At 59.0% G+C, this 22,222-nt stretch overlaps 1 protein-coding gene across 1 annotated transcript in view; it reads right to left on the bottom strand.

The window, feature by feature from the left end:
• The window catches only part of ZC3H3 (zinc finger CCCH-type containing 3), a 97,852-nt gene that overhangs the window by 26,740 nt on the left and 48,890 nt on the right, over nucleotides 1–22,222 (bottom strand). The window contains exon 5 of the mRNA XM_046641755.1: nucleotides 1,300–1,487. Coding sequence (XP_046497711.1) covers nucleotides 1,300–1,487 — 188 coding nt within the window. The remainder of the gene's footprint in view (nucleotides 1–1,299; nucleotides 1,488–22,222) is intronic.

The raw sequence follows: 22,222 nt of genomic DNA, 5'->3' as shown, positions 1-22,222 counted from the left end.
CACAAGACCTCTGTGGCCCCGTCCAGCCTGCACACCAGCCTGGCTGGGGCCAGTCCTCCAAAGGGCCTGGCTCGGCGGGAGCAGCAGGCTAGGCAGGGCTCTGCTTTGTCCAGATAGAGACAGTGACAGAGCAGGGGTCTGAGACGCCCACCCTCCGCAATGCCAACAGCTGCACGATGGCCCTCAGACCGTGAGCGCCAATGCCGTGGGCCTGCCAAGTTCTGGGGATTGGAGGCAACCAGTGTGGGGCTGGCTAGGAGTGGAGAGAGGGCTGTCCCGGGGCCACGGCAGCAGCCCCTCCAGGCTGAGTCTTACGAAGTCCCCGTGAGGAGACCCAGCCAGGGCTCAGCACCTGCTCCTCTACCTAGCAAGCATGCCAAGGCCAAGGCAGAAAGGCCCTGAGAGATCACAGAGCCCAATCCCTCGAGGAAAGGAGGGGGAACTGAGACACACAATGATGGGGCAGAGCCATGGCCTCCCGGGCCCCCTGGTGACTCTCCTGGGGAGTCCAGTGTACCTTGCCTGGAAGAAGGCAGCCAGGCGACCCGGAGTCCCAAAGACAGAGGCCCTGGGAGGGGCTTCTGGGAGGGGTGCTGGGGCTGCCTCCCACCCACAGACAACCCCTGCCACCCCCCTCCTCCCTCCTGCCCCTTTGGATGGGCAAGGTGGGGGCTGGGGCAGCTGGGCCTCTGTGATCCCCAGACTGCCTGCAACCTTGGAAGGGGGTAAAACTGGACTGAAGCCAAAACGTTTTTCTAGTTAATTTGTACAATAAGCGAATCCAAAGCATTTCCTTCTCCTTGGCCTGTTTCCCCAGGCTGCGAGGGCACACGTGGTGGCAGCGGCTGCCTCCAGACACAGTTGGGAGGCGTTGCCAATGCAATTACGGGGCGCTACGGCCCCAGGTGTTCGCTCGCCCGGGCGTGTTTACAGTACCCGGGCTCAGCTCCTTTGTCCAGGAGCAAAACAGGGAAAATCAGTGGCCGCTCAGTCAAGCAAGAGTCGTCCCACCCGGGGCCATCTCTGGGGGATGCAGAGGCTGCAAGGCCTCCCCATTGGTGCCCTGCCTGCTCCGGCCGCCTTGTTAGGCTCTGCTCTGTGAGCACTGGAGAGTAGGACGATGGATTCCCAGGCTGGGATGTGGCCCACTGGGAAGCAGTCACTTGGATCGGCTCCCTGGGAGTGCCAGGCCCCGCCTGCCTAGATCTGGGGCAAGCCCTGAGCAGGCACGCACTACTACATAGGGAGTCAGCGGCCCGGACCAAGGGCTTCTTGGCCCCTACCACTGAGGAGCCTCACCTGTGCGCAGGAGGGGCCTGCTGCCCCCATCACCGCTGGGCCGGCCGTAGGTCTTGGACAGTTTGTTGGCTGACACCTTGTAGAGTACCCCTCCAATGCAGCGGTAGCCTTTGTTCCGCCACCGAGGGGAGGTGGGCTGGGCTTTCCCACCCGCCGCGGTGGGGCGCAGGCGATTCAGCACCAGGGACCTGCAGAGACAGGGAAATGCCTGTTAGCCCAGGCCCAGGGCCCACAGTCAGGAGACCTCTGTCACCTGCCCCAACGCAGGAGAGGAGGTGGCAATGCCCACCCCACCAACCAGGCTGGAACCACATGAGCCCCTGAAGGACACAGAGAGGGGACAGGCCTCCCTCTCCCAACATGCACATGGCCTGGCCTCCTGGCAGGGGCTCTTGAGGGCGCCATTGTGAGGGGAAGGCCCTCAGCACATGCACTGAGGTGGCTCTTGAGGGTCTATGCCGTCACCACTGCCCAGGAACATCTTCCCCCAAGCGTTGCCCCTGTGCCCATCACACGGTCTCAGGACAGCAGAAGCCGTGGGGTCAGCTCCACCACACCGAGAGCCCGGCACTGAGTGGAGGCAACAGCCTCACAGACTGGCACCCAGGCAAGCTGTTTGGGGCAAGACAGGAGTTGCCTCAAGGTCAAAGGCTGGAAGAGGCCTGGGACAGCCTGTGTGGTTGGCCAAGTGGACGACCGACGCCCATGGGAAGCCCATGGGCAGAGTGGGTTGGGAGGAGGCCCCTGATGCCCCCACTTAGAGAGATGTTCCCTTGTAGACACTATGGCTGTGGTGGGCAGTGGCCACAGGGCCCCAGGCTCAGGGATGCCAGGCCAGCACAAACCGTGAGCCTGTGGCTGTCCTGGCCGACATGCTCCCACCAGCTGTCACGTGGCCAGGCTGCCACTGAGATGAGGGGACAGGGCTTTCCCCCTCAGGGTGCGGGGCATGGAGACAAGCCCACCACGACTCCAGAAGGGAGGGGCCTCTCCCCCTCAGGACATGTTTCAGTGGTAGTTTATTTCTGCAGTTGAGCTCAATTCCGTATCAGCTCAGACTCTTGCTCTAACACTATTCCACCCAGTGTATGCACTGTGCCCCACTGGCATATCTGGGCAGATGAGTGCGGGCGGTCCCGCGTGCATCGCCTGCACCCGAAGGTGGCCCCCAAGCAGCAGGAGGGCAGGACATGAGGAGCACAGCCCCCACTGAGGCACTGCCGCCAGCCATGCTCAGGGCCCCAGGGGAAACCAGATGAAGTGGGGAGTAGGACAGCGAACCAGGGCCTGTCCTGTGGGCGCAGTGCAGGCAACCTCCCTCCCGGGTCTCCAATGTGCTCACAATGAGGCCCCCAGGGCCCTGCACTCCCTTCCCCTGGGGAGCACATGGATCCCCAACTCCTCCTGGGGCAGCAGTAGACCCTTTCCTGGCTGCCCACGGCCAGGGAGAAGCCCCCAGACAGGGGTCTGACAAGTGCAGAGGGGACAGGCAGGCCTCGGTGTCCTAGAACATAGGCTGACCAAGGTGGGGAGGGTGCCCTTGCCCAGAAGTGAGGTGTCGGGGGTCAAGCAGCCCTGCTCTTAGGCGTAGCTGCAGCCCGACCCCCGTGGCCCCTCTGGCCTTGGTCTCTCCATCTGCAAGTTGGGGGTAATTCTTGCCAACCCGAAGCCTCTGAGGGCCCATTAGAGGAACAGCGTGCACAAGTAAGCTGGGTGCTCAGGGGACCCAGAGCTGCGGTGTAAGTACAAACACCAGGCAGGAAGCACCGCAGAGGCCAGAAAGCACTTAACCCAGTTTCCCTTAATTAAAATTCAAGTTCACAAACACCAATCTTGGAGGGAACAAGTCCCACCAAGGGGCCCCGGCCACCTGGCCCATGATGTCCATGCTCGATAGGCTCCAGCTGCCCCCACACAGGGCAGGCCTGGGCAGGAGGGGGTGGGTGGGGTAGGCATCCTCTGGGGGAGGCAGCCAGACCTCCAGGCTATCCTCTGCCCTGTCCCCTTGGCTCGCACCAGAGCCCGGAGCCCGGCGGAGGCGTGAGGAGGGGCAAGGCTGGGTGGAGTCTTCTCCTCCCGCTAGCCCCTCGCTGCAGAGCCCTGTCAGCCTCAGAAGTGGCTCTGGACCCTCCGCAGGAGCTGTGGCCATTGTCTGCAGGGCGCACCTTGGCCTGAGTCCTGATCCCCACAATCAGGAAGGGAGCCCAGGCCAGTGGCTAGCATAGCTCGTTCAGCCTGAGGCTGACAGGCACCCAACAGCCCCGGCCCCGAGGCCCAGGCTGGCCAGAGTCCTCAGTGGTCTCATCACCCATGAGGCAGCTGTCCCTTCACATGCCAGCCTAGGCCAGGGGCAGTGTTGGGAGGCCTCCACTCCACAGCCCCAGAGGGTGAGGGGACCAGCAATAAGCCCACCCTGTGTACACATGGTACCTCGCCCGCCGTGGCACCAGCCACTCACCGAGCTCTGGTTCTCGTTGCAGAGTGGCCACTCAGGGCCAGACTCCAGACCTCCTGACAGGCTGTGTGGCAAGATAATGGGGCTGCCGCTTGACTGGAACACCACTACCCTTATCTGCCTCTTCCCTTTGTTGGGGGGACCCTTTCCTGGGCCACCACTCCCACCCAGCCCCTCCATCCACAGCACTGGCTGCCACAAAGCATGAGGGACAAGCGGGCAACCGACGCATACCTGCCTCCCTACCTGGGCCCAGAGTCAGGAAGTCCTTGAGAAAGTGGGAGGGAGGAAGCAGGGCCCTGGATGTCCCAGGATCCCAGCCCTTCGAGGGGTGAGGAAGCTCCCCAGCCGTGGGCATGTGCTCCTGGCTGAGGCCAGACAGGGACAGATGGCCCCCCAGGGGTAGCCACACAGGTGAAGCCACGGATCAAAGCAACAGAAGGCGGCCACAGGCAGGGCCTTAGGTCAGAAAGAGCTGGAAGCTTCAGGGCAGAGCGTGTTCCAGACCTGTGGGCGGCCCCATTGTGGCCCATCCTGCCCCAAGAGGGCCTGCAACATACAGCTCTGTGCACACAGGAGCCCCAGTCTGGGGCTGTTAACAGCCTGCCCTGAAGAGTGGGGCCCCGGGGAAGCCCTCTCTGCTCCTGGGCTGGGCACTGTGGCTGGCCACGCCCACCCCTCCTGTGGAGAAGCAAGCTCCATTAATTACTGCCTTTTATGATCTGTTTTTATAGCTAAAAGGTACATCTCAGGTGACAGTTCTCTCCTTGGACATTATTGACTATTCACACTGTTAGTCTTATGGAGGAACATGACCAATTGATCTGTCACCTTCTCCTACCCAAAACATCACATCCCTGGGTTTTGATGGCAATTACAGGACAATCATAGGCCATCTGGAAGGAGTGGAGGCATAGCAGCCCTTCCGCTCTGACGCCCCAGCTCTGTGCTTAGGTTTGTGTACACACATGTGCCCAAGGAACCCCATGTGCCCAAGCATGCAGGGCTATGGCCCCTGGGCTCACAGCCTCCAGGGGCATACCAGGAGCCTGGGAGAGGCTGCATTCTGGCTTGTGTCGTGGGGGCTGCTTAAGGAGTTGGACGGACCCACAGCACTTGGGGAGGGCTGGCAGGGTCTGGGAAGGGCCCACCCTGCAGCTGCATGGGACCACCTCTGCCCTTCCCCCACCCCTGCTGGTCCCAGTGACTTGGGACCTGTGGCCAGGTGGGCGGGGGGCTAGAACGGTAGGCTCAGGGGCCCCCACCCCAAATGCCGTGTAGCTTTTCATGCCGTGGGTGTCACAGCACTCCAGTAAATTGTTACCCTAATGGAGAGGACAGCCTTTGGAAACGAACTGTATTGAGAAGAGGGGATGAAATTAATGAGATAATAGCAGGGCCAAGGACCCAGGGAACGCTCCTGCCCTCGCGGCAAGGGCCCTGTAATTCCTTTTCTACAACAGGAGCCTCAGATCTAAAGGCTTCTCCCAGCCGTCCGGCAGGCCCACGCCGCCAGGAAATTTCATTAACGCTGGAAAATAGGAAAGGTATTAAGCGTGGATAATGAAGGCCAGGGAGGGAACCGGGCCTTAAGATAGTCCTCTCTCTTGCCTTTGTAATGGGAGGCATGAACTTCCCCTTCAAATCCATTTCTAATCCATTTGAAATACTACAGCAAATTATCTTTCCTTCAGCCCGAAAGCGGCCAGCCAATTTACTCCGAATAGAAGTGACAATGCCCCAGGATTTATCACCATAACCTTGACTACACCAGGGTGAGGGCTGGGCCTTCCCTCGCCCCCTGGGGGGGAGGGGGACACGAAGGAGCTGGGGGAGATAACATTTTAAATGAAAAGTGGTGGTAACGGGGAGAAAGACACACATACCACAAAAGTAGGTTTGAAAAGAAAACCTGTCCACGTGTCCGCTACCTGGGGAGCAGCTGAAAAGTTCCAGGCCTGAGCCTGGACAGGCTGGCCAAGGGGCTCTGCTCACTGCGGCCCCTCTGACCTGCTGTGCCAGGTGGTGAGGATGATAGCAGGGGCTGGGGCCCAGGGAAAAGGAACCCAAGATGGGGGTGTCAGGGTCTGGGCAAGACAGACGGAGGCTCTCCCTAAGAGGCCAGGGACACCATGTTGAGTCCCCTGCTTGGCCTGAAGAGCACACTGAGGGTAGAGGCCGAGAGTGCTGACTCTGCCAGGGCTCCCCTGCCTTCCAAGGGCTTTGAGGGCCGACCCTGGACACCCACGCTCCCTGCTCGCCCCGTGGCCATTGCCGGAAGCAGGTCTGTGTAGCCCCCAACATGGTGCACAGGGTGCCCCTGCCCACTGGGTCAGCCTCTCAGGCTGCACGGCTGAGACAGGCCCACCTAAGGTGAGGTAGCTATGTAGCCTGGCAGCCAGGGGCACAGGTGTGCATTCGTGGAGCAGACAGGAAAATGGGCTCTCAGACACGTGTGCACACCGGACCACAGGCACCTCACCCACCCTGGTGACAGGATCTGCCAAAACAGTAGCCCTTCCTGAGGGCCGCCCGCCCACCCCCCAGTGAGTGCTCCAGTCCAGGCGGACCTGCCTCCTACGCACCCGACCCTGGGCTGAGGACACATAGCCTGCCAGGGCCACGTCAGGGCATGGCCTGGGGTGTGGCTCGCTCATGACCAAGGGCAGACTCAGGTGCAGGTGGGCGAGGGGTGGGAGAGATGGCCTCACCCTAGAGACCCTGGAAGCAACCCCAGCCTCCTGGATGCCCCGGGTGGGGCGAGTCTCAAACTGGGAGCTGTACCCATCCTGCCCAGGCCTCCTCACCAGGTACAATAGCACCTTCAAGCACACACTGCCTCGGGCCACCCTGTGCAGCCCTCTCTGGCTTGTCCTCGGCTGTCACTGCTCAGGTGGGACTGAGGGACCATGCTGGAGCTGAGGCAACCCCAGGCCCCTACTCCAGCCCACTCAGTCCTGAGGTTTTCCAAAGCCTTTCCCAGCACAAGTGAGATGGACCCCCCTCCTAGGGACAGGGCCAGGCCCAGAGGCCACACAAAGGCTGGGCACAGACCTACGTGCAGGACCAGAGCCCCCGTAGCTGGACCAGAAGTCCCCGGTGGGAACTAATGGCTATCCTCCCACAGGCAGACCTCTCAGGTACACGGGCATTTCTGCTGGTGAGTTCTTCCCGATCCCCTCAGGCTCCCTAGCCCCGGCTGCCTCTGGCCCCCATGGGCTGCCGGCCCCTGGACTTCACCCAGTCTCCTCCCTACCTTCCACCCAGGCCTCTCCCCTGTAGAACCAGACCTCAGACATAAGGAACCTGCCTTACCTGAGCCAGCCTGCCCTCTCACCCCGACATGCAGCCTGGATGCCTGCCCTCCTTCACAGCCCCCTGGTGGGGTCCCCGCACCCCACCCCGTCCCTCCAGTTGGTTTGAAAACTGCTCACTGATTCTGTTCCCTCCCTACTCCACTTAATACCCTGCAGTGGACCCCACTGTACTCACGATAGTCTGTCAGAGACCCTGCAGGCTGGGCTCTCAGCCTCACCAGCCACTGCCCCACATACCCTCCCACTAGCCAAAACTCCAGCCACACTGGAAAGTTATTCCTTGAAAGCACTGTGACCCTGTTTGCACTGGGCCTTTGCACATGCTGTCCCTCTGCCTGTTACCCAGGTCATCCCTGAGACCAAGCTCAGATGTCCAGTCTTTGGGAAGCCTTCCCTGATCCATGATGGCTTGCTGTGACAGGTCCCCCCACCCTGGGACAGTGCAGTGTCACACCTCGGAGCACCCTGGGGCAGTTCACTGTTGTGCCCCTGGCCTGGGGGCCATGCCACTGTGTGGGGATTCTGTCAACCTGTGCTGGGTGAATGCACACCAGGAAGAAGGGGCCGGAGTCCCACACACAGTGGTCCTCTGGTTGGGGGTTCAGGTAAGAGACATAGAGAGGAGACCGCAGTGGGTAAGGAGCCGGAGACAGGGCAGCAGTGGCTCCCTGAGAACAAAGGAGGCGGCAGGGTCAGAGAAGGTAGGCCCTAACCACACACACAACACTGCTGTGGAGAGAACACACAGGGTGAAGGGTGGGGGGACTGAGGCCGGGAGGCTTCGGCCACCATCCAGGGCTGCGCAGGCAGAGGTGGGGAGGCAGAGGGCTGAGGCTTTGGGCAGGAAGACGCAGGACAGCAGTTGTGGCTGCTGGCAGAGCAGCTCAGCAGGGCTTCAGGCCAGAACTCGACCTCCCACTCGTTGGCTGGAGCAGGGGCAGGGTGTGCCCAGGGACCCAGCAGCCTCCAGGCCAGGCCGCCCAGGCGGCGGTGACCGTGCAGGAGCTGGGCAAGCTGGCTGGGGAGCAGAGAAAACAACCGGGGAAGCATTTTTCAGTAAATGGAGTGCGATTCTGCGAGCTTCGAGGCGAGCAGGGAGTGCGCTGTCAGCAGAAGAGGAGCGCCGGGGGAGGCGGCTCTGCACAGCGAATCCCAAGTAGGTCAGGCTCAGCTGCCACCGTGACAGGCTGCAAACTGCTTAAGTGGGCTTTCCACGGAAACGCTGACGGGCGCCGCCTCAGCTTGGCTCAGGGGGGTGCAAGTGTGCACCCACTTGACCTGCGAGAGGCCTGCCACACACACCCCCCCCCCCATGCCCCCTGAGCAGACCCCAGCTCCCCTCTCACACACACTCAGCAGCTCCAGGCCAGTGCTGGGTGGGGCCCTTCACCTCCAGAGGCACCGCCGGGGCCATTGTGAGCAGTCTGCTGGGCAGGTGCTGACAGAATGTTCTGGATTCTGGGGGAGGGAGAGGGGCCTGAGCCAGGCCAGCAGGGTGGGAGGTGAGAAGGAGGGCCAGAGCACAGGCAGGACGTGGGATTCACATGGGTCTCAGAAACGGGGCTCAGTGTCCAGAGACCCAGTGGACGACACAGGCCTCATGATGACTGTGGCCACCTGATCGCACAGGACCCTCCTCCAATCACAAAACTTGTTGCTCCCGAATGTGGCCCACAGCCAGCTCTGGGGGTCCCAGGCTCCCAACAAGTCAGGGCTGGGGCACCATGCCCAGCAGGGGCTGTCTACCCTGCAGCGGCCTCACTCCCTGAGCCACCTCCCTGCCCAGCTCCAGCTGCCCTGGGGCAGAGGCAGGCCAACAGCTCGGCTTTCCAGGACACATCTCTTCAGAGCAGATGCGTGGGCTATGGGCCTGGATGGGAGCTCAGGCCTGGGAGGCTCTATGGGCTGTAACCTTGGGAGGCAGCAGCCTCACCCTGGTGGGGTCACAGCAAGAACATGACGACCCTGGAGAGGGGCTGGCCCAGGGCGGAGGCTGAGCACTGAGAGCGGAGCTGGAGGGCTGGGGTGGGGTTGTGGGCAGAGGGCTGGTTCCCATGGCCCTGGGCTGACCCAGCAGGTCACCTGAAGGCTTCATCACCGAGGGACGCCCGCCCCTCCTCTCCCTGGTAATGAACAGAAATGATTCAGGGCACCCAGCCAGTGGCGTACTGGCAGGCGACACTAATTGTGCCGCCTCCATTACAAACGCTGCAGCTCCAGCGTGAGGGGCCAGGCTGCTTTATGTGCTCACGTCTATTCAATTGGTATTTCGATCAATGGATGCATTACAAGCTTTCCCTTTAAGAGCCTAATAAACAACAAGATGGAAAGTAAAATTCTCCATAAAATGACACTTTTAAAAATCCATTTCAGCTGAAGCCATTGGTGTTTTGTATGTTGGCTGCAAAAAACAGGTATTACTGGGCCTTAATGGCCCCACTCCGGAGTGCACAGTTCAGCTTGTGGGGCAAAGGGGCTGCGGGCCCAGGACTGGGTGGCTGTGTGCAGCTGCCCTTGGTAGGACTGGGGGAGTGCAGCCCAGGACGGGGCCCTTAATCTCCTGCACCCGGGTGCCATCCTCCAGGCTGGCTGTCAGCCCAGGACCGCCTTGGACTGTGACAGCTGGTGAGGGGCAGGACTGGCCCTTCCTCTGCTCCCTCACCCCCATGTCTCTCTCCATCTCCCCCTATCTGTCTCTACTTCTTTACTTTCCTCTCTGTCTCTCTCTTGCCCTCTACTCCCTGCTCACTATGCACGTGGAGTCCAGGCTGACCATTCTTCTGGCCCTGAATTGTGAGCTCCTGAGGGCAGGCAGCCTGCCCATCTCAGCACTCACGCCCCAGGACCACATCTGGCAGGGCTCCATGCTGGGGACAAGTCAATGGAGAGACAACTCAGGCAGCAGAATGTGCATGCAGCTCCTGCCCAGAGTTCTCTGGGAAGACCTTGGGAGGTCGAGGCCCTAACTGGTTCACTGGCTCCTGGGTGACAGTCCCTGTGGGAGCCAGGTGCGAGCTGCCTGGCCTGGCCTGTCCCCCGCCCTCTCAACAACAGCACAGGCCTGAGGATGCCCACAGGGCACTGTCCCTGGAGCCCAGGCTTCAGGTCCAGGCTGAGCTTCCACCGTCCCTCCATGTCCCACCCTGAGTCCAGAACCCAGACTCTGCACCCGAGCCCTGGGGACACTTCCTCAGGCTCCCTCCTAACAGCTGGACCTGCGAAGACAGCTTCCACCTCTAGCCTGTGCCCCTGGGTGAGAGCAGGGCTGGGCTGGGCCTCCCCAACACTCCCTGCTGCCTGCACACTGTCCATACACAGCAGCCTTCCTCTGTGCCCTCCCTCCGGGTAACTCTGACCCTCATCACCAGGGATGTGGGGGACCCAGTCCAGAGAGTGCCCCTGGCTGAGCCCTGGTGGCCGATACCTGCCACCCACCCCTCCAGGGGATGGGCCTCGTGAGGCCCTGTTGAAAAGCCTGGTTGCCCCGAGCTCTGGCAGCAGGTGACTCTGCTCCTTCACACTCCTCCTCTTGGTGACCCCATCTCGGGACCCGTGTGCTCTGTGCACTCAGCTGAGGTGCCTGCCCTAGGCCTGGCCCCACTCCGTTCCCCATGCTGCAGCCGGACATTCTCGGGAGTCTCTGCTTGCAGGCCCACTCTCATTGAGCCCCTGGTGCCCGCCCATTGCTCCAGGTCAGAGGGCCTTGGCAGCCTGCACCCTGTTTCTCCAGCTCTGTCTGTGAGGTGCCCCTCCACCTAGAGCAGCATGCTATATTGACCTCCAGCTCATGCACGAGTTGCCCCCACCCCATTGGTGACCCCCTAGGATATGTATGCTCGTGTGTATGTCACGAAGGAGCCCCAGCACCTAGACATAGCTGAGCTGAGGGATGCTGGAGGGCAGCCCAAGCAGCAGGGCATATGACAAAGTAGAAATATTATAAGATGCAGACGGCCACAAGTCCTGGCCCTCAGGGACCCTGTGTGTCACTGCTACCTAAAGAGACAAAGTAGGGGCATGCAGAAACCAGGTGCTCCCCGCTCCCACAGGCCCCGGCGGGAGGGCTCCTTCTAAGATCACACAGTAAGTGCAGCCTGTCTCCCCTGGAAATGGGCTGGTGTCCTCAGAGAGATGTGCAGACGGTGGCACCCAAGCAAACACCAGGGAAAGGCCCACGAACTCAACAGCAAAAGCTCCTGAGAGTCAGAGGGTGAACAGGTAGCAAACTGCAAAGTGAACAGACACTAGCATCGACGGCCTCCCAGACACCAGCAAGACCCGGCAGGAATGTACAGGGAAGAGCAGTACAGACTCAAACACTGAGGGAACGCCACAGCAGGTGCGCCCCGCTAACGCAGAAGCCATGGAACGTCATCGTGCAGCCCTGGGAACTGGAGGGACGTGCAGCAGGCCAGCTCTTCCAGGCTCTGTGCAGTGGGGGAGACACAGGAAAAGTAAAGTGCAGCTCAGTTGGTTTGGGGGCTGGATGATCGGGGAAGTCTGAGAAACCGAGCCTGGCTACAGCAGGAAAGACAGGGCCCAGCAGGTGCTGGTGAGGCCACGGGTGACCAGAGTGCCCTCACACTGCTCTGCAAGTGCAGACTCGGACAGCCAGCGTGGGGACTGGCCTCCACTCCTACAACCCAGCGTCCATCCACCCTCTGAGGCAGCACTTCCACAGAAACGAGGGTTCCTAGTCACTTGATGACAAGTCCACCAAGACTGAGGGCAGCAAGGACTAGAAACAACCCAGATGCCCATCAAGAGCAAAACAAATGCCGGGTCTTCACAGGGCCTTCCTCTGCGCCTTTCAGACACTGCCCTGGTGTCTCTTCCTCTTCTGACAAGAACACCAATCCTATGGGATTAGGGCCTCACCCTGATGACCTCATTTAACCTTAATTACCTCTGTGGAGGCCCTACCTCCAAATACAGCCACAGTGGGGGTCAGGGCTTCAGCCTATGAATCTGTTTGGATGACTCAGTTCGTAATGAATGGTGAGCAGAAGAAGGACATGAAACAGTGCCTGCTGTATGATTCCATTTATATGAAGCTCAAGAACTCTGAGACAGAGCCAGTCTAGACTGACGGAGGCCAGAGGGGCAGGAACCTGTGGGTGGGGTGGGGACGTGACGGGAGGGAGCATGAGGGAGCCCCTTTAGGGCAGGAAATGGGCAGACCCTGATCTAGGTGGTGGGCACACAAGATAAAAATCCACAGAACTGACCAGTGAAGATAAAAACCAACCACGAATGTTTTGCAAAGGGAAATCAAAGAGGAAGATCTATGCAGAAAGACAAGTTTAAGAACAAGCATTTGAGTAAGATAAAGGCAACAAGTTTAAAAAATGAAAAATGTCTGAATATTTAATATATGAGACAACCAGGTAAACATTAAGCAAAATTAAACTTGAACTTGAACCTTATAATATGTCCCCAAATAAATTCCAGGTAGATTAAAGTTTTAAATGTAAAACTTGAAACCATAGCATTAGAAGAGAATATAATTGAACTCACATCATCTTGGGGTGGGGAAGCCTGTTCTAAGTAAATCAATACAATAGATCTTAAGAGACTGACAGATTTAAATACACAGAAAAGTGAAAGGTTCTAATAAAAATATTCACAAACAAAACTGAAAGGCAAAATTGAAATTGAGAAAAAAAGGTATAGTCTATGAGAAAAGGGTGACACTCTGAATACTTAAAGAGACCTGTAAGAAACAGGCCAGAGGCAAATGAACAGTAAACATTAAAAATGTTGAATTTGACAAAGAATATGAGTAAAATTGAAATTAAAACCAGATAGCACTTTCTTCTACTAAACTGTGGAAAAGTTTCCGGCAGTGGCAACTGACACTGAGAAGGGTATGAGAAGATGCAGACAAGGCACAGCAGGCGCCCACCTGGCTCCCCCTACAGCCCTGCTGGCTCCTTACAGCCAGAACCAGAATGGGCCTGTGCTGGACAAAGGAATCTCACTGTGGGAGACAAAGGAGCAATGACGAAGAGAAGCAATGCCACACCTTATGTGTGGCCTGATTAGCAATCAAGCTGTGTTTACCTAACTAGCAAGCCAAAGGTGGCCTCCTCCAAGAAGTCATCTGGGCTGCAGACACCAGAGGGCAAAGGCCGTCTGTGGGAGGGAGGAAGTGGAGGCAGGGCGGGTCAGAGCTGGGTCTGGCACCAGCCCCTACCAAGTCCACTCTCCGCTCTAACTTTCCTGTCGATGACACGTAGCAGGGATCACCTACTAGGCAGAGAATGGCCCAGGTGGAAAGTGCTCAGCCAGGGCCCGGCCCCGAGTAGGTGCTAGGAGTAGGGTGGGCACAGCTAGTGCAGGGTGGCGAATTCTTCATGAAGCCCGGAAGGACAGAGAGGTCCAGCCAACCCTTCCAGGGCCAGGAGCCTGAGCCACGCAGGGCGGAGCAGGCTGCCCAGCTCCGCCCCCGCCCCGCCCCGCGCGGCAGGGCCAGGGAGTTGACGGGGCTAGGGCGGGGCCTGCAAGTGGGCGGGGCTTGGGAGGAGCCTGGAAGCCCCTCTCCGCTCCGTCCCCACCCCACCCCAGGACCAGCCGGCTCCCGACTCCCAGCTCCCGAGGGGACAGAGCCTAGGCCATAATTTATGCTCCCCCGCCTATGCTTTATGGCTTTCTTAATTCGGCTCCTGCTACTATTAATGTAGTTAATGCTGAGATTATATCTATTTTCTGGCGTCAGGCAGTGATTTATTCAAGCCATTTTTCCGGTGGAGGCTCCCACGCTGTTAAATCAAGCGCCTTGCCAATTAAGTGCTGACTTGGGAAGTGGACGCAATCTTAACAGACATCTAACCGCAAATTAAACCAGGGCTCCCTACTCTGGGGAGTGGGCGGGGCAGGCACAGAAACCTTGCTGACTTCGAGGAAAATAAAAACGCTCTGCACCTGCCTGCTGGCTCTGGTGCGACCCAGAGCCAGGCTCAGCAGGAGCAGAGGTCAGGGTCCCACCTGGCTCTGCTAACTGCCCTTTGAGCAGGGGCCACTGGCCGGAGAATGGGCAGGCAGGGGTCACTGGGCCTGTCCCCAACACACAGAGGTCTCTGCAACTGCAGCGCCCACCCACCCAGGACAGATGTTTACAATGAAACGCCCTTCAGACATCCCCATGATTCCTGAGCCATCCCCCAGTCTGCACAAGAAGTGGCTGGAGAGAAGGGTGCTGGGTGGGAGCGGGTGAGATGTGGATGGCCCCCTAACAGTGGAGGGGCTGCATTCTGGATCAGCAACCCTGATCCTGGTCAGAGCAAGATGGGAGGGAAAGAAGGTGTGGAGGAGGAGCTTATCCTGACTCCCATGCCTGAGGACCACACAGCCATGGTAGTGGGAGTGGGGGAGGCAAGTATAGAAGGAAGAGTGGAAGTGGGGAGGGAGGAGTGAGGTTAACCGCCAGAGCCATGGCAGGGAAAGGACACCCCTCCCCAAGAGGCCCAGTACCACCTTGGGCGACCCTGTGCCCCGTGGGAGGCTCCTGCCCAGAGAACTCGCAGGGTCACACTGGGGCCCTGGGACGAGGTGGTGGCCAGGCTGCCTGCAGCCGACCAGAGGCCTGAGTGCACACCTGCTTGTGGGAGCCCTCAGGCCATGGTCCTCAGGGGCTGTGAGTTCCCCAAGAGCCAAAGCCCACAGGGGGAGCCCGTCCTCCTGGGATCCCCAGACCCCTAGAGCAATACCTCCCCTCCCCTGTCTCCAGAGGCCCCGGCCCAGCACTGAGAGAGGAATTGTGTTTTGGGGTAAGATCAGGCTGGAGGCCTGACAACCACGAAGAGTTAAACATGATATCGATTATGTGAATGACGCTTTACTACCCCCTCTAAAAGCAGGATAAAAGTGGTATTTAAAATGGTGTTTGATTGTGTAAGGCACCCAAGTACTGCTGGGTGACAAGGACGTTTTATTTCTTCCTGTCAGGGGCAGTATTTTCAGCTTCCTCTACTTCTCATTTCCAGGGACATTAGGGGGCACCAACACAGACACACGAGGGCCCATGGTGCTGGCAAGGTGTGGCCAGGGATCTAGGCACAACCTGAGGGCAATTTTCCACAGGTTCCATGGGGAGAAACCTATTGGGAACTTCCGCGGCTCCCCTCCCAAGAGTCCCGCTATTTTCAGAAAGAAGCTTCCCTTGGGCGAACCAAAGGGGAATTCTCTCCAGGTCTGTCATGAAACGCCCACCTGGCTGACAGTCTCTTCCTCTGTGAGCTACTCCGGTGTGACTGCCGGCCCACTGTGGGCAGGGGGTGCAAGCCATGGCCTGTGCTTTTCCTGTGGTGGTGGAAGTGTCTTACAGGGCCCTGAGGGGTCCTGTCCCATTAGGGTTTGTCCATGAGGAGCCAGGCCTGGGTGAGGCGCATGCCTACCTGACCTATCCTGCTGCTCCCCACCATGGGCTGGCCTGAAGGCCACTGGGCAAGTCTCGGCCACACAAGCCAACTCCTGAAGGGCAGAGAAGCCATCTGTATGTCACACAGATCAAGACGCAGTGTGCTACAGCAGGTGGGACAGGCGAGGAGGGAGCAAGCCCGCCAGCAGAGCTGTCCAGGGGCCAGACTGGTCCAGGGCTCAGGGTCCATGTGCAGCAGGGAGGAGAGCTGGCCTGGGAGAGCACTGACCTGTCGGGGCTGGTACAATGAGGGGAAGGCAGGAGGGCTGGCTGGGCTGCAGGCTTGCTGCCAGAAGGGCCGGGCACAGCAGGCATTCTAGATCGCAGCAGTGGAGAATAATGCCTCACAGCCACCACTGCCCCAGGCCTGTGTGCACTCAGGCCCCCAGCCCTTCAGCCCAGAGCCCTGTACACTCTCCTCCTTGCTTCCCTCCTTTGCTGGCAAGCCTGAGGCCTCTCTGTTCCCGGCGCCCAGAGTACCCCAAGGTGCCAGGGAGCAGCTCCCCACACAGAGAGAGGAAGAGCACCAGGTGATGAGAGCAAAACAGTGGGAGACACACGGCCATGGAGAAAGAGATGAGAAATGAGAAAGATACCGCCATGTGGAGGCAGCAACAGAAAAAGAGCAGAGAAAAAAGAGCAAGCCAAAGGCCAGGGGACCTGAGAGACACTCACAGACGTGAAGAGACCAGCAGGGCTGGGGCGCTGGCTGGACAACAGACACCATCCCAGAAGAGACTTGTGGCCGAGCCCAGGGCAGAGAGGCAGAATGTGCTAGTCTTCTCAGGGGGCTGCTGTGCCCCACTGCCCCCAACCTTGGCCCCAGGCTTCCCAGGCACCTCCTACCTACCAGCACAACCCTCAGGGACTCTGACATCAGGGATGTGCCCCAGGCTAGCAAGCTGTGGGCCAGCTCACGGTGGGCCCAGAGAGGGAGGTGACTAACCCTATGTGACGGGCAGGTCCTGGCCTGAGATGGAGCAAATGGGGGGCTCCAGTGTCTGCCACAATCCTTCCCTCCCACAAGGGCCTCAGTGTTGGGCTAGCTCCAGGGCAGAGACCCTACCCCCGCCTGTCCTGGGGCCCCTCCCCTCTCATACCATCCTCAGATGGAGCCTAGTTACTGCCTCTCTTGTGGTCTCATCACAAACACTCTAGCTACAATGCCTGTGACCTTAGGCCCCAGGCCACCGGTCCCCATGGCCAGGGAGGAAGCAGTGGCACAAACACCACATTGGGGGGTGACTGTCACAGGGGCCGTGTGACCACTGAGGAGGATGGGCCAGAGACTCAAACCAACAGGGAGGTGGCACGTCAGCCTCAGCTAGGCCCGCCCTATGCCAGACACCTGCGCTCCCCATGCCAATGCCCTCCAACTGATACCAATGACCCCCCAGTGCCAGGGCCCGAAAGGACAAGGAGGAGGCAGCTAGGAAGACAGCTCAGGTCGGCCCCTGCCTGGGAGCACGGGGGCCGTGTGGCACTGGGGTGGCCCGGCTGAGTGCAGCCTCCCTTGGGGGCTCAAGACCCTTAGTCCTGACCCTCTGCAGTGCTGACCACTGGCCTCCATCATCACACAGGGCCACCCTAGAGCTGTTCGCACTGGTGGGGAGAGGGACCAAATGAATGAACAGACCTCAGACCCAGAGGGACCAGATGGCCTGACTCCCGAGGTCTGATGCCAGAGGGGTCCTGGGGGGGCTTCAACTTGCCGCCCCATACCGGATGAGTGTTTGACAGTGAGCGCAGACTGCTTGTGGAAACTGCAAAGGAGGAAGAAGGCAGCGGAGCCTATCTCGGCTCTGCTGGCGACGGGCTGGGCTCTAACATTGCCAAGAAAAGTGCCCCCCTTTCTGGACAAGGTTCTGGAGGGAGATCAGTGTCCCTCAGTGTCCCAGCCTCAGCGCCAGTCAAGGTCGGCTGTGCCCTGGTGAGGCTGGTTCTCCTCCCTTACCTCCCTAAAACCACTGAGGGGGTGAGGGGTGAAGGCCCCACATCCCGCCGAGCCCCAGCCCCTCCCCACACCCTGCTGAGGAGTGCGGGCAGGTGTTCCGGCCTCAGAAGGATGCGTGCAGCCCTGCTGCCACAGGGCTGCTGACAGCTGAAAGGCCTGCTTGCCTCAAACAGACAGAGAAATAAATAAATAAGCCCGGCATGCTTTGAACCGACTTCCAAATTAAGAGTTGCATCCTTGCTGTCAGGCCCCCGCCAGCAGTTTCTGTGGCACCTCCCGTGCAGAAACACACCTCAGCCCATTTATTAGAATGATGAAGGCAAAGGGGCCTGCAACCGCACGCCTTCCTTAATGAGCAGCCGAAGGGATCGGTAAGCATAATTTCAGAGGCCAGTAATATTTTATATAATCGCCGAGTGGTTTAAATTGAAAACCCCCAACTGAATCAATATTTACTGCATTGAAACGAAATGAATAGTAATAAGTCACTAAGCTCCCTGTCCTGTTTCATAAAATAAAAAATTATAAAAATGAGCACAGGCGCTGGGAGGCCATCACATTAACTTTTACGGCACTTGGGGAGCCGTAACCGCCTGTTCTCATAAAATAAAATTCTAAAAAACCTGCCGAGGAGACCTGCTCAGCACCACATGGGGAAGTGGGCAAGGTGGGGGCCCAGGTCACCCCCACGTGCGCTCCCCCAGACCCCTGCCTGGCGCCCAGAGGAGGCCCATCCTCGTCTCTGGCCAAAGCCTCAGCACCAAGAGCTCTGGGCCACGCCCGTGACACTCTCAACACCCTCAGGCCTGCTCTGATTTCTGTCCCGATTTCCTCAAATTCCACCCCAGCAGTGGAACAGGCGGGGGCCCTGAGAGACACTGGCCAGCTCCCCACGGGCAGAGGAAAGGCTGCTCTCTGCCCGTGAGCACAGCCTTTGCCACTCCCTGTGAGAGCACAGAGCAGGGGCCTGCACTCCCCCGCAGCCCAGGGAGGCCTAGAGAGGCCAGGCTTCCCCGCTGGGGCCCCAGGTCCCCCAGGGAGACCGGAGGCCTGCAGGGTTCCCAGGGTGGAGGGAGGCTCCTGGGCTTGGGACACAGTGATGCTGGCAGAGCCCAGAGAGAGCTGGGGTGTGTGTGGGGGGGTGTCTTTGATCTTGCACCCTGAACAACAGAGCCAAGGCTGGTGACACAGCAGCCAAGACCAGAGGGCCAAATGTCCCTGCACGCACCACAGACTCCTGGGCAGGAAATAGGCCCCCATTCAACCAGGTGAGGCTGCCTCAGCAAGGGAAGGTGGAGGGCACAGAGCCTTAAACAAGTTAAATGCACCCCTGCAGCTCAGGAACAAAAGAAAACACCAATTTAAAAATGGGTAAAGGACCTGACCAGCTCTTTCACAACAGAAGACAATGAAGGGCCTTAAATAAGCTGGTGAATAAGTGTTCAGCCTCACTGGTAATCAGGAAGATGCAAATTAAAACCACAACGAGACGACACCACACATCGAGAACATGAAAACTGAAAAGACGGTAACACCAAAGGTAATGAGAACAGAAAGGGCATGGCTGCTTTGGGAAAAGGTTTGGCGGTTTCACATGAAGTTAAACATACATCTTTCCGTGTCCCCGCAATTCTGCTGCTAGGTATGTACCGAAGGGAAATGAAAACACGGTCTACACCAGAGGCAGCCTTCATTCATAATTACCCAAAGCGGAAATTACTCAAATGTCCATGGAGAGGACGATTAATAAACAATCGTGGAATAAACCATGGAAGGCCACTGGCAACGAAAAGAAGTGAACTCCTGACGCACGTGGCACAGGAGCCAGAGTCACGGCAGCGTGAGGAGCGTAAACAGAGTGTGTAACTCCGCTCCTGCGACACTCTAGCACAAGCAAAATAAACCTGCAGTGGAAACAGTCACAAGGGGGCTCTCAGCAGGCGGGGGTGCCAACTGGGAAGGGCGTCCTCTATCCGGACAGGGGTGTGGGTCACAAAGGCGCATGCTTTTGTCAAAACTCAACAAACCGTATACTCTGATCTATGCATCTCACTGGATGTAAATTTTACCTGAAAAAGAACTGTAATCAAATGTCGAGCTCTACGGAGTAAACATGCTGTGGATGAGGGCCAGGTGTCACCCCGTTGGGGAAGAGTCACCAACACAGCGCGAGAAAGGCAGAATGAAGCGGCAGTGCTGGGCTGGAACCGCTGCTGTCAGCACAAGCGCGAGGTCTTCAGTCCAGAGAGAGCCGTGTGCGCAGACGGGTGGCTTGTGACCCGGGAGGGCCTGGAAGCAAAGCCACGCACCACCAGCCGGGACCCCTCTCTCCACATGCTCCTGTCACCCCTCAGCACTGTTGACACCAGGGGCCACGAGACCCTTGGCTGCAGGGCTGAGAGGCACTGCAATACAAGGAGCCAGGTTCTGCAGAGATGAGTGGTTCTGGGCTGGGGGAAGGATTTCCAGGTGAGCCCAGAAGCCCCTGTTGTGTAGGTGAGGGAGGCTCAGAGAATGACAGTGCCATGTAGAAAGGACCCAGGGCAAGCCCGAAGGCAGGGACGAACTGAGGGTCGAAACGAATCACAATGGTAGTGGATTCCAGCCTGTTGGCTAAAATGAGAATCTGGAGTCCACGCCACTATAAATGAGTAAACGACTATACGAAGCAACCAAAATGGAGGACCGAGAGGCTGGAAATCACGAGTGGGAGACGTCCAGGAAAGATCAGGGTGCTCACAGAGGCCCCATAAACACCCCATGGACACCTGCAGCAACCCGCACCGCGGAGAAACCTGCCAGGCACATCAGCAGGTGGTCAGGCTACACCGTGCTGGGCCCCAGACCCAGCCCATCCAGGCTTCACCAAAGAGGTCCCCCGGCACTTCCACAGCCTTCCTGCCCCACAGCAATCCGAACCTCATCACCATGAGGAGGCATCTGAGGAGCCCAGGGTCTCCCAAACATCAGGGTCATGAGAGACGAGTGAGGCCGAGGGGAGGTTCCAGACACAATGAGGCTGAAGATGCATGACCCCCCGAACGCCAGCTCTGCTCCAGGTGGTACTCCCCGATCCAGGGGATCACACTGCAGTGCCCAGTCAAGGGCGCCAAGCCTCTACCTTCCTCGTAAATGGTTGTATATGGAACAGACGGGGGAAAATGATACAGCAGATTCAGCAAAGTATAAACAATCAGTGAATTTAGGTGAAGAATATGTATGAGTTCTGTGTACTATATTTGCAAGTTTTCGGTAAATGCAAAAGCGTATCAAAATAAAGTTGCCCCAAACAATCAAATGCAAGGAACTAATTAAGAGAGGGACCGGGAGTGAGCCCAAGAGCCCCACGACAAGTGGCTGCCCCCTGCCCTGGCCCCCTGCCCTGATTCTCCTCCATGCGCCCATCCCCCATAGCAGCTCCCTAGTTCACTGTCTGGGCAGCTCTTCCTGGGGCTGTGAGGGGTTGTCAGCAGCAACAGGGCACTGCCCCTCCACAACGCGCTGACATAAAGTGGGGAGGGGGACAGCCTGGGGTCCACTTGGCCACAAGCCATAGAGAGCCTGCCTCTGGGAGACTGCAGCCCTGCTGTAACCATTTGCAGGACGAGGCAGAGACAGGTGAGGTGCTGTGGTCTGCAGGGCGCTGGGCGGCCGGGCACCCCCGGAGCAGGATCTGGGCCTGGGTTGCTCACTACCTGACTGCACTGCCACATCTGGGCTACTCAACAGGCTCCCAGGTCTTGCGCTTGCTATCCCAGGCCAGTCCCTGCAGCCTGAGGCCTGGTCAAGCCTCTGCACTTGAACATGCTCTGCCTTCTGCCCGGGCTTCTTGGGGTCTCCTCTGCTGTGTGTGCTGCTTCCCTGGCCAGGGAGACCCCTCTGTGCCTGGCTACCTACCACTCGCCGCAGGCAGGTGACATGGCTGAGGACAGGTCCAGGAGAACCCATGTCCCAGGCCTGCCCAATCTCTGGCATGCTGACCCAGGGATGGTTCTGCAGTTGCCCACTTGGGATCTGTCCCCCACTGGGCTGCAGGTTCCCAGCAAGCAGAGCCCCAACCCAGGGCAGACAGTCCAGACACTCGGGGAGAGAGTGGACATGCGAAAGGGCAGGCACTGCCCCAGGAGCACCTGGGCCCTCCCACACCGCCTGGGGCAGCCGTGCCTCGGCTCCTCTTCCCAGGCCTGGGGCAGGGGGGAGTTACTGCAGCCATGCCTAGGAGCCCTAGCCCAGGTGGAAGGCCTGTACCCCACAGCGCACAGTGCCCAGAGCCCACCTTGGCACAGTCAGGAGCCCCTTGCACTGAGTGTTACTATGTACCCACAGCTTCTGACCTAGTTGTCAACAGGCCCTACTGCCTGGCCCGCACCAGGTGGGCAGCTCACCTCACCTTCCCAGCTGCCCTGTGAGGGGACCGCTGATTCAAAAGTGAGGAAATGGAGGCCAAGAAGGGCCGGAATGGCCCAGGTCGCCCTGGCAGGCCCAGCACCTTCCCTGGAGCCTGGCGGCTGCTCCCTACCCTACCTGAGTCTAGCTACCCGAGCAGTACTAGGAACCCCAAACGTGGATGGTGAGGCCCCCATCCCATCCTCCCTGGCTAGAAACCCTGCCCTGGTTTCTCCAGTTGCCATCGGGCAGAAGAGTGAGCAGCGGCCCCTCTGCAGGGCCCATAGGCACAAGGGTCCTGGAAAGCAGGCCACTGCTGAGGGCCCAGGGCTCCTCGCACAGGGCAGGCCCATTCCTGGGGTCACACACACGCAGGAGCCCACCCACCACCA

This window comes from Equus quagga, chromosome 16 (genome assembly GCF_021613505.1).
Source record: "Equus quagga isolate Etosha38 chromosome 16, UCLA_HA_Equagga_1.0, whole genome shotgun sequence".
Lineage (NCBI taxonomy): Eukaryota > Metazoa > Chordata > Mammalia > Perissodactyla > Equidae > Equus > Equus quagga.
The sequence above is the reverse complement of the archived record's forward strand: the minus strand, read 5'-3'. Positions and strand labels throughout refer to the sequence as shown.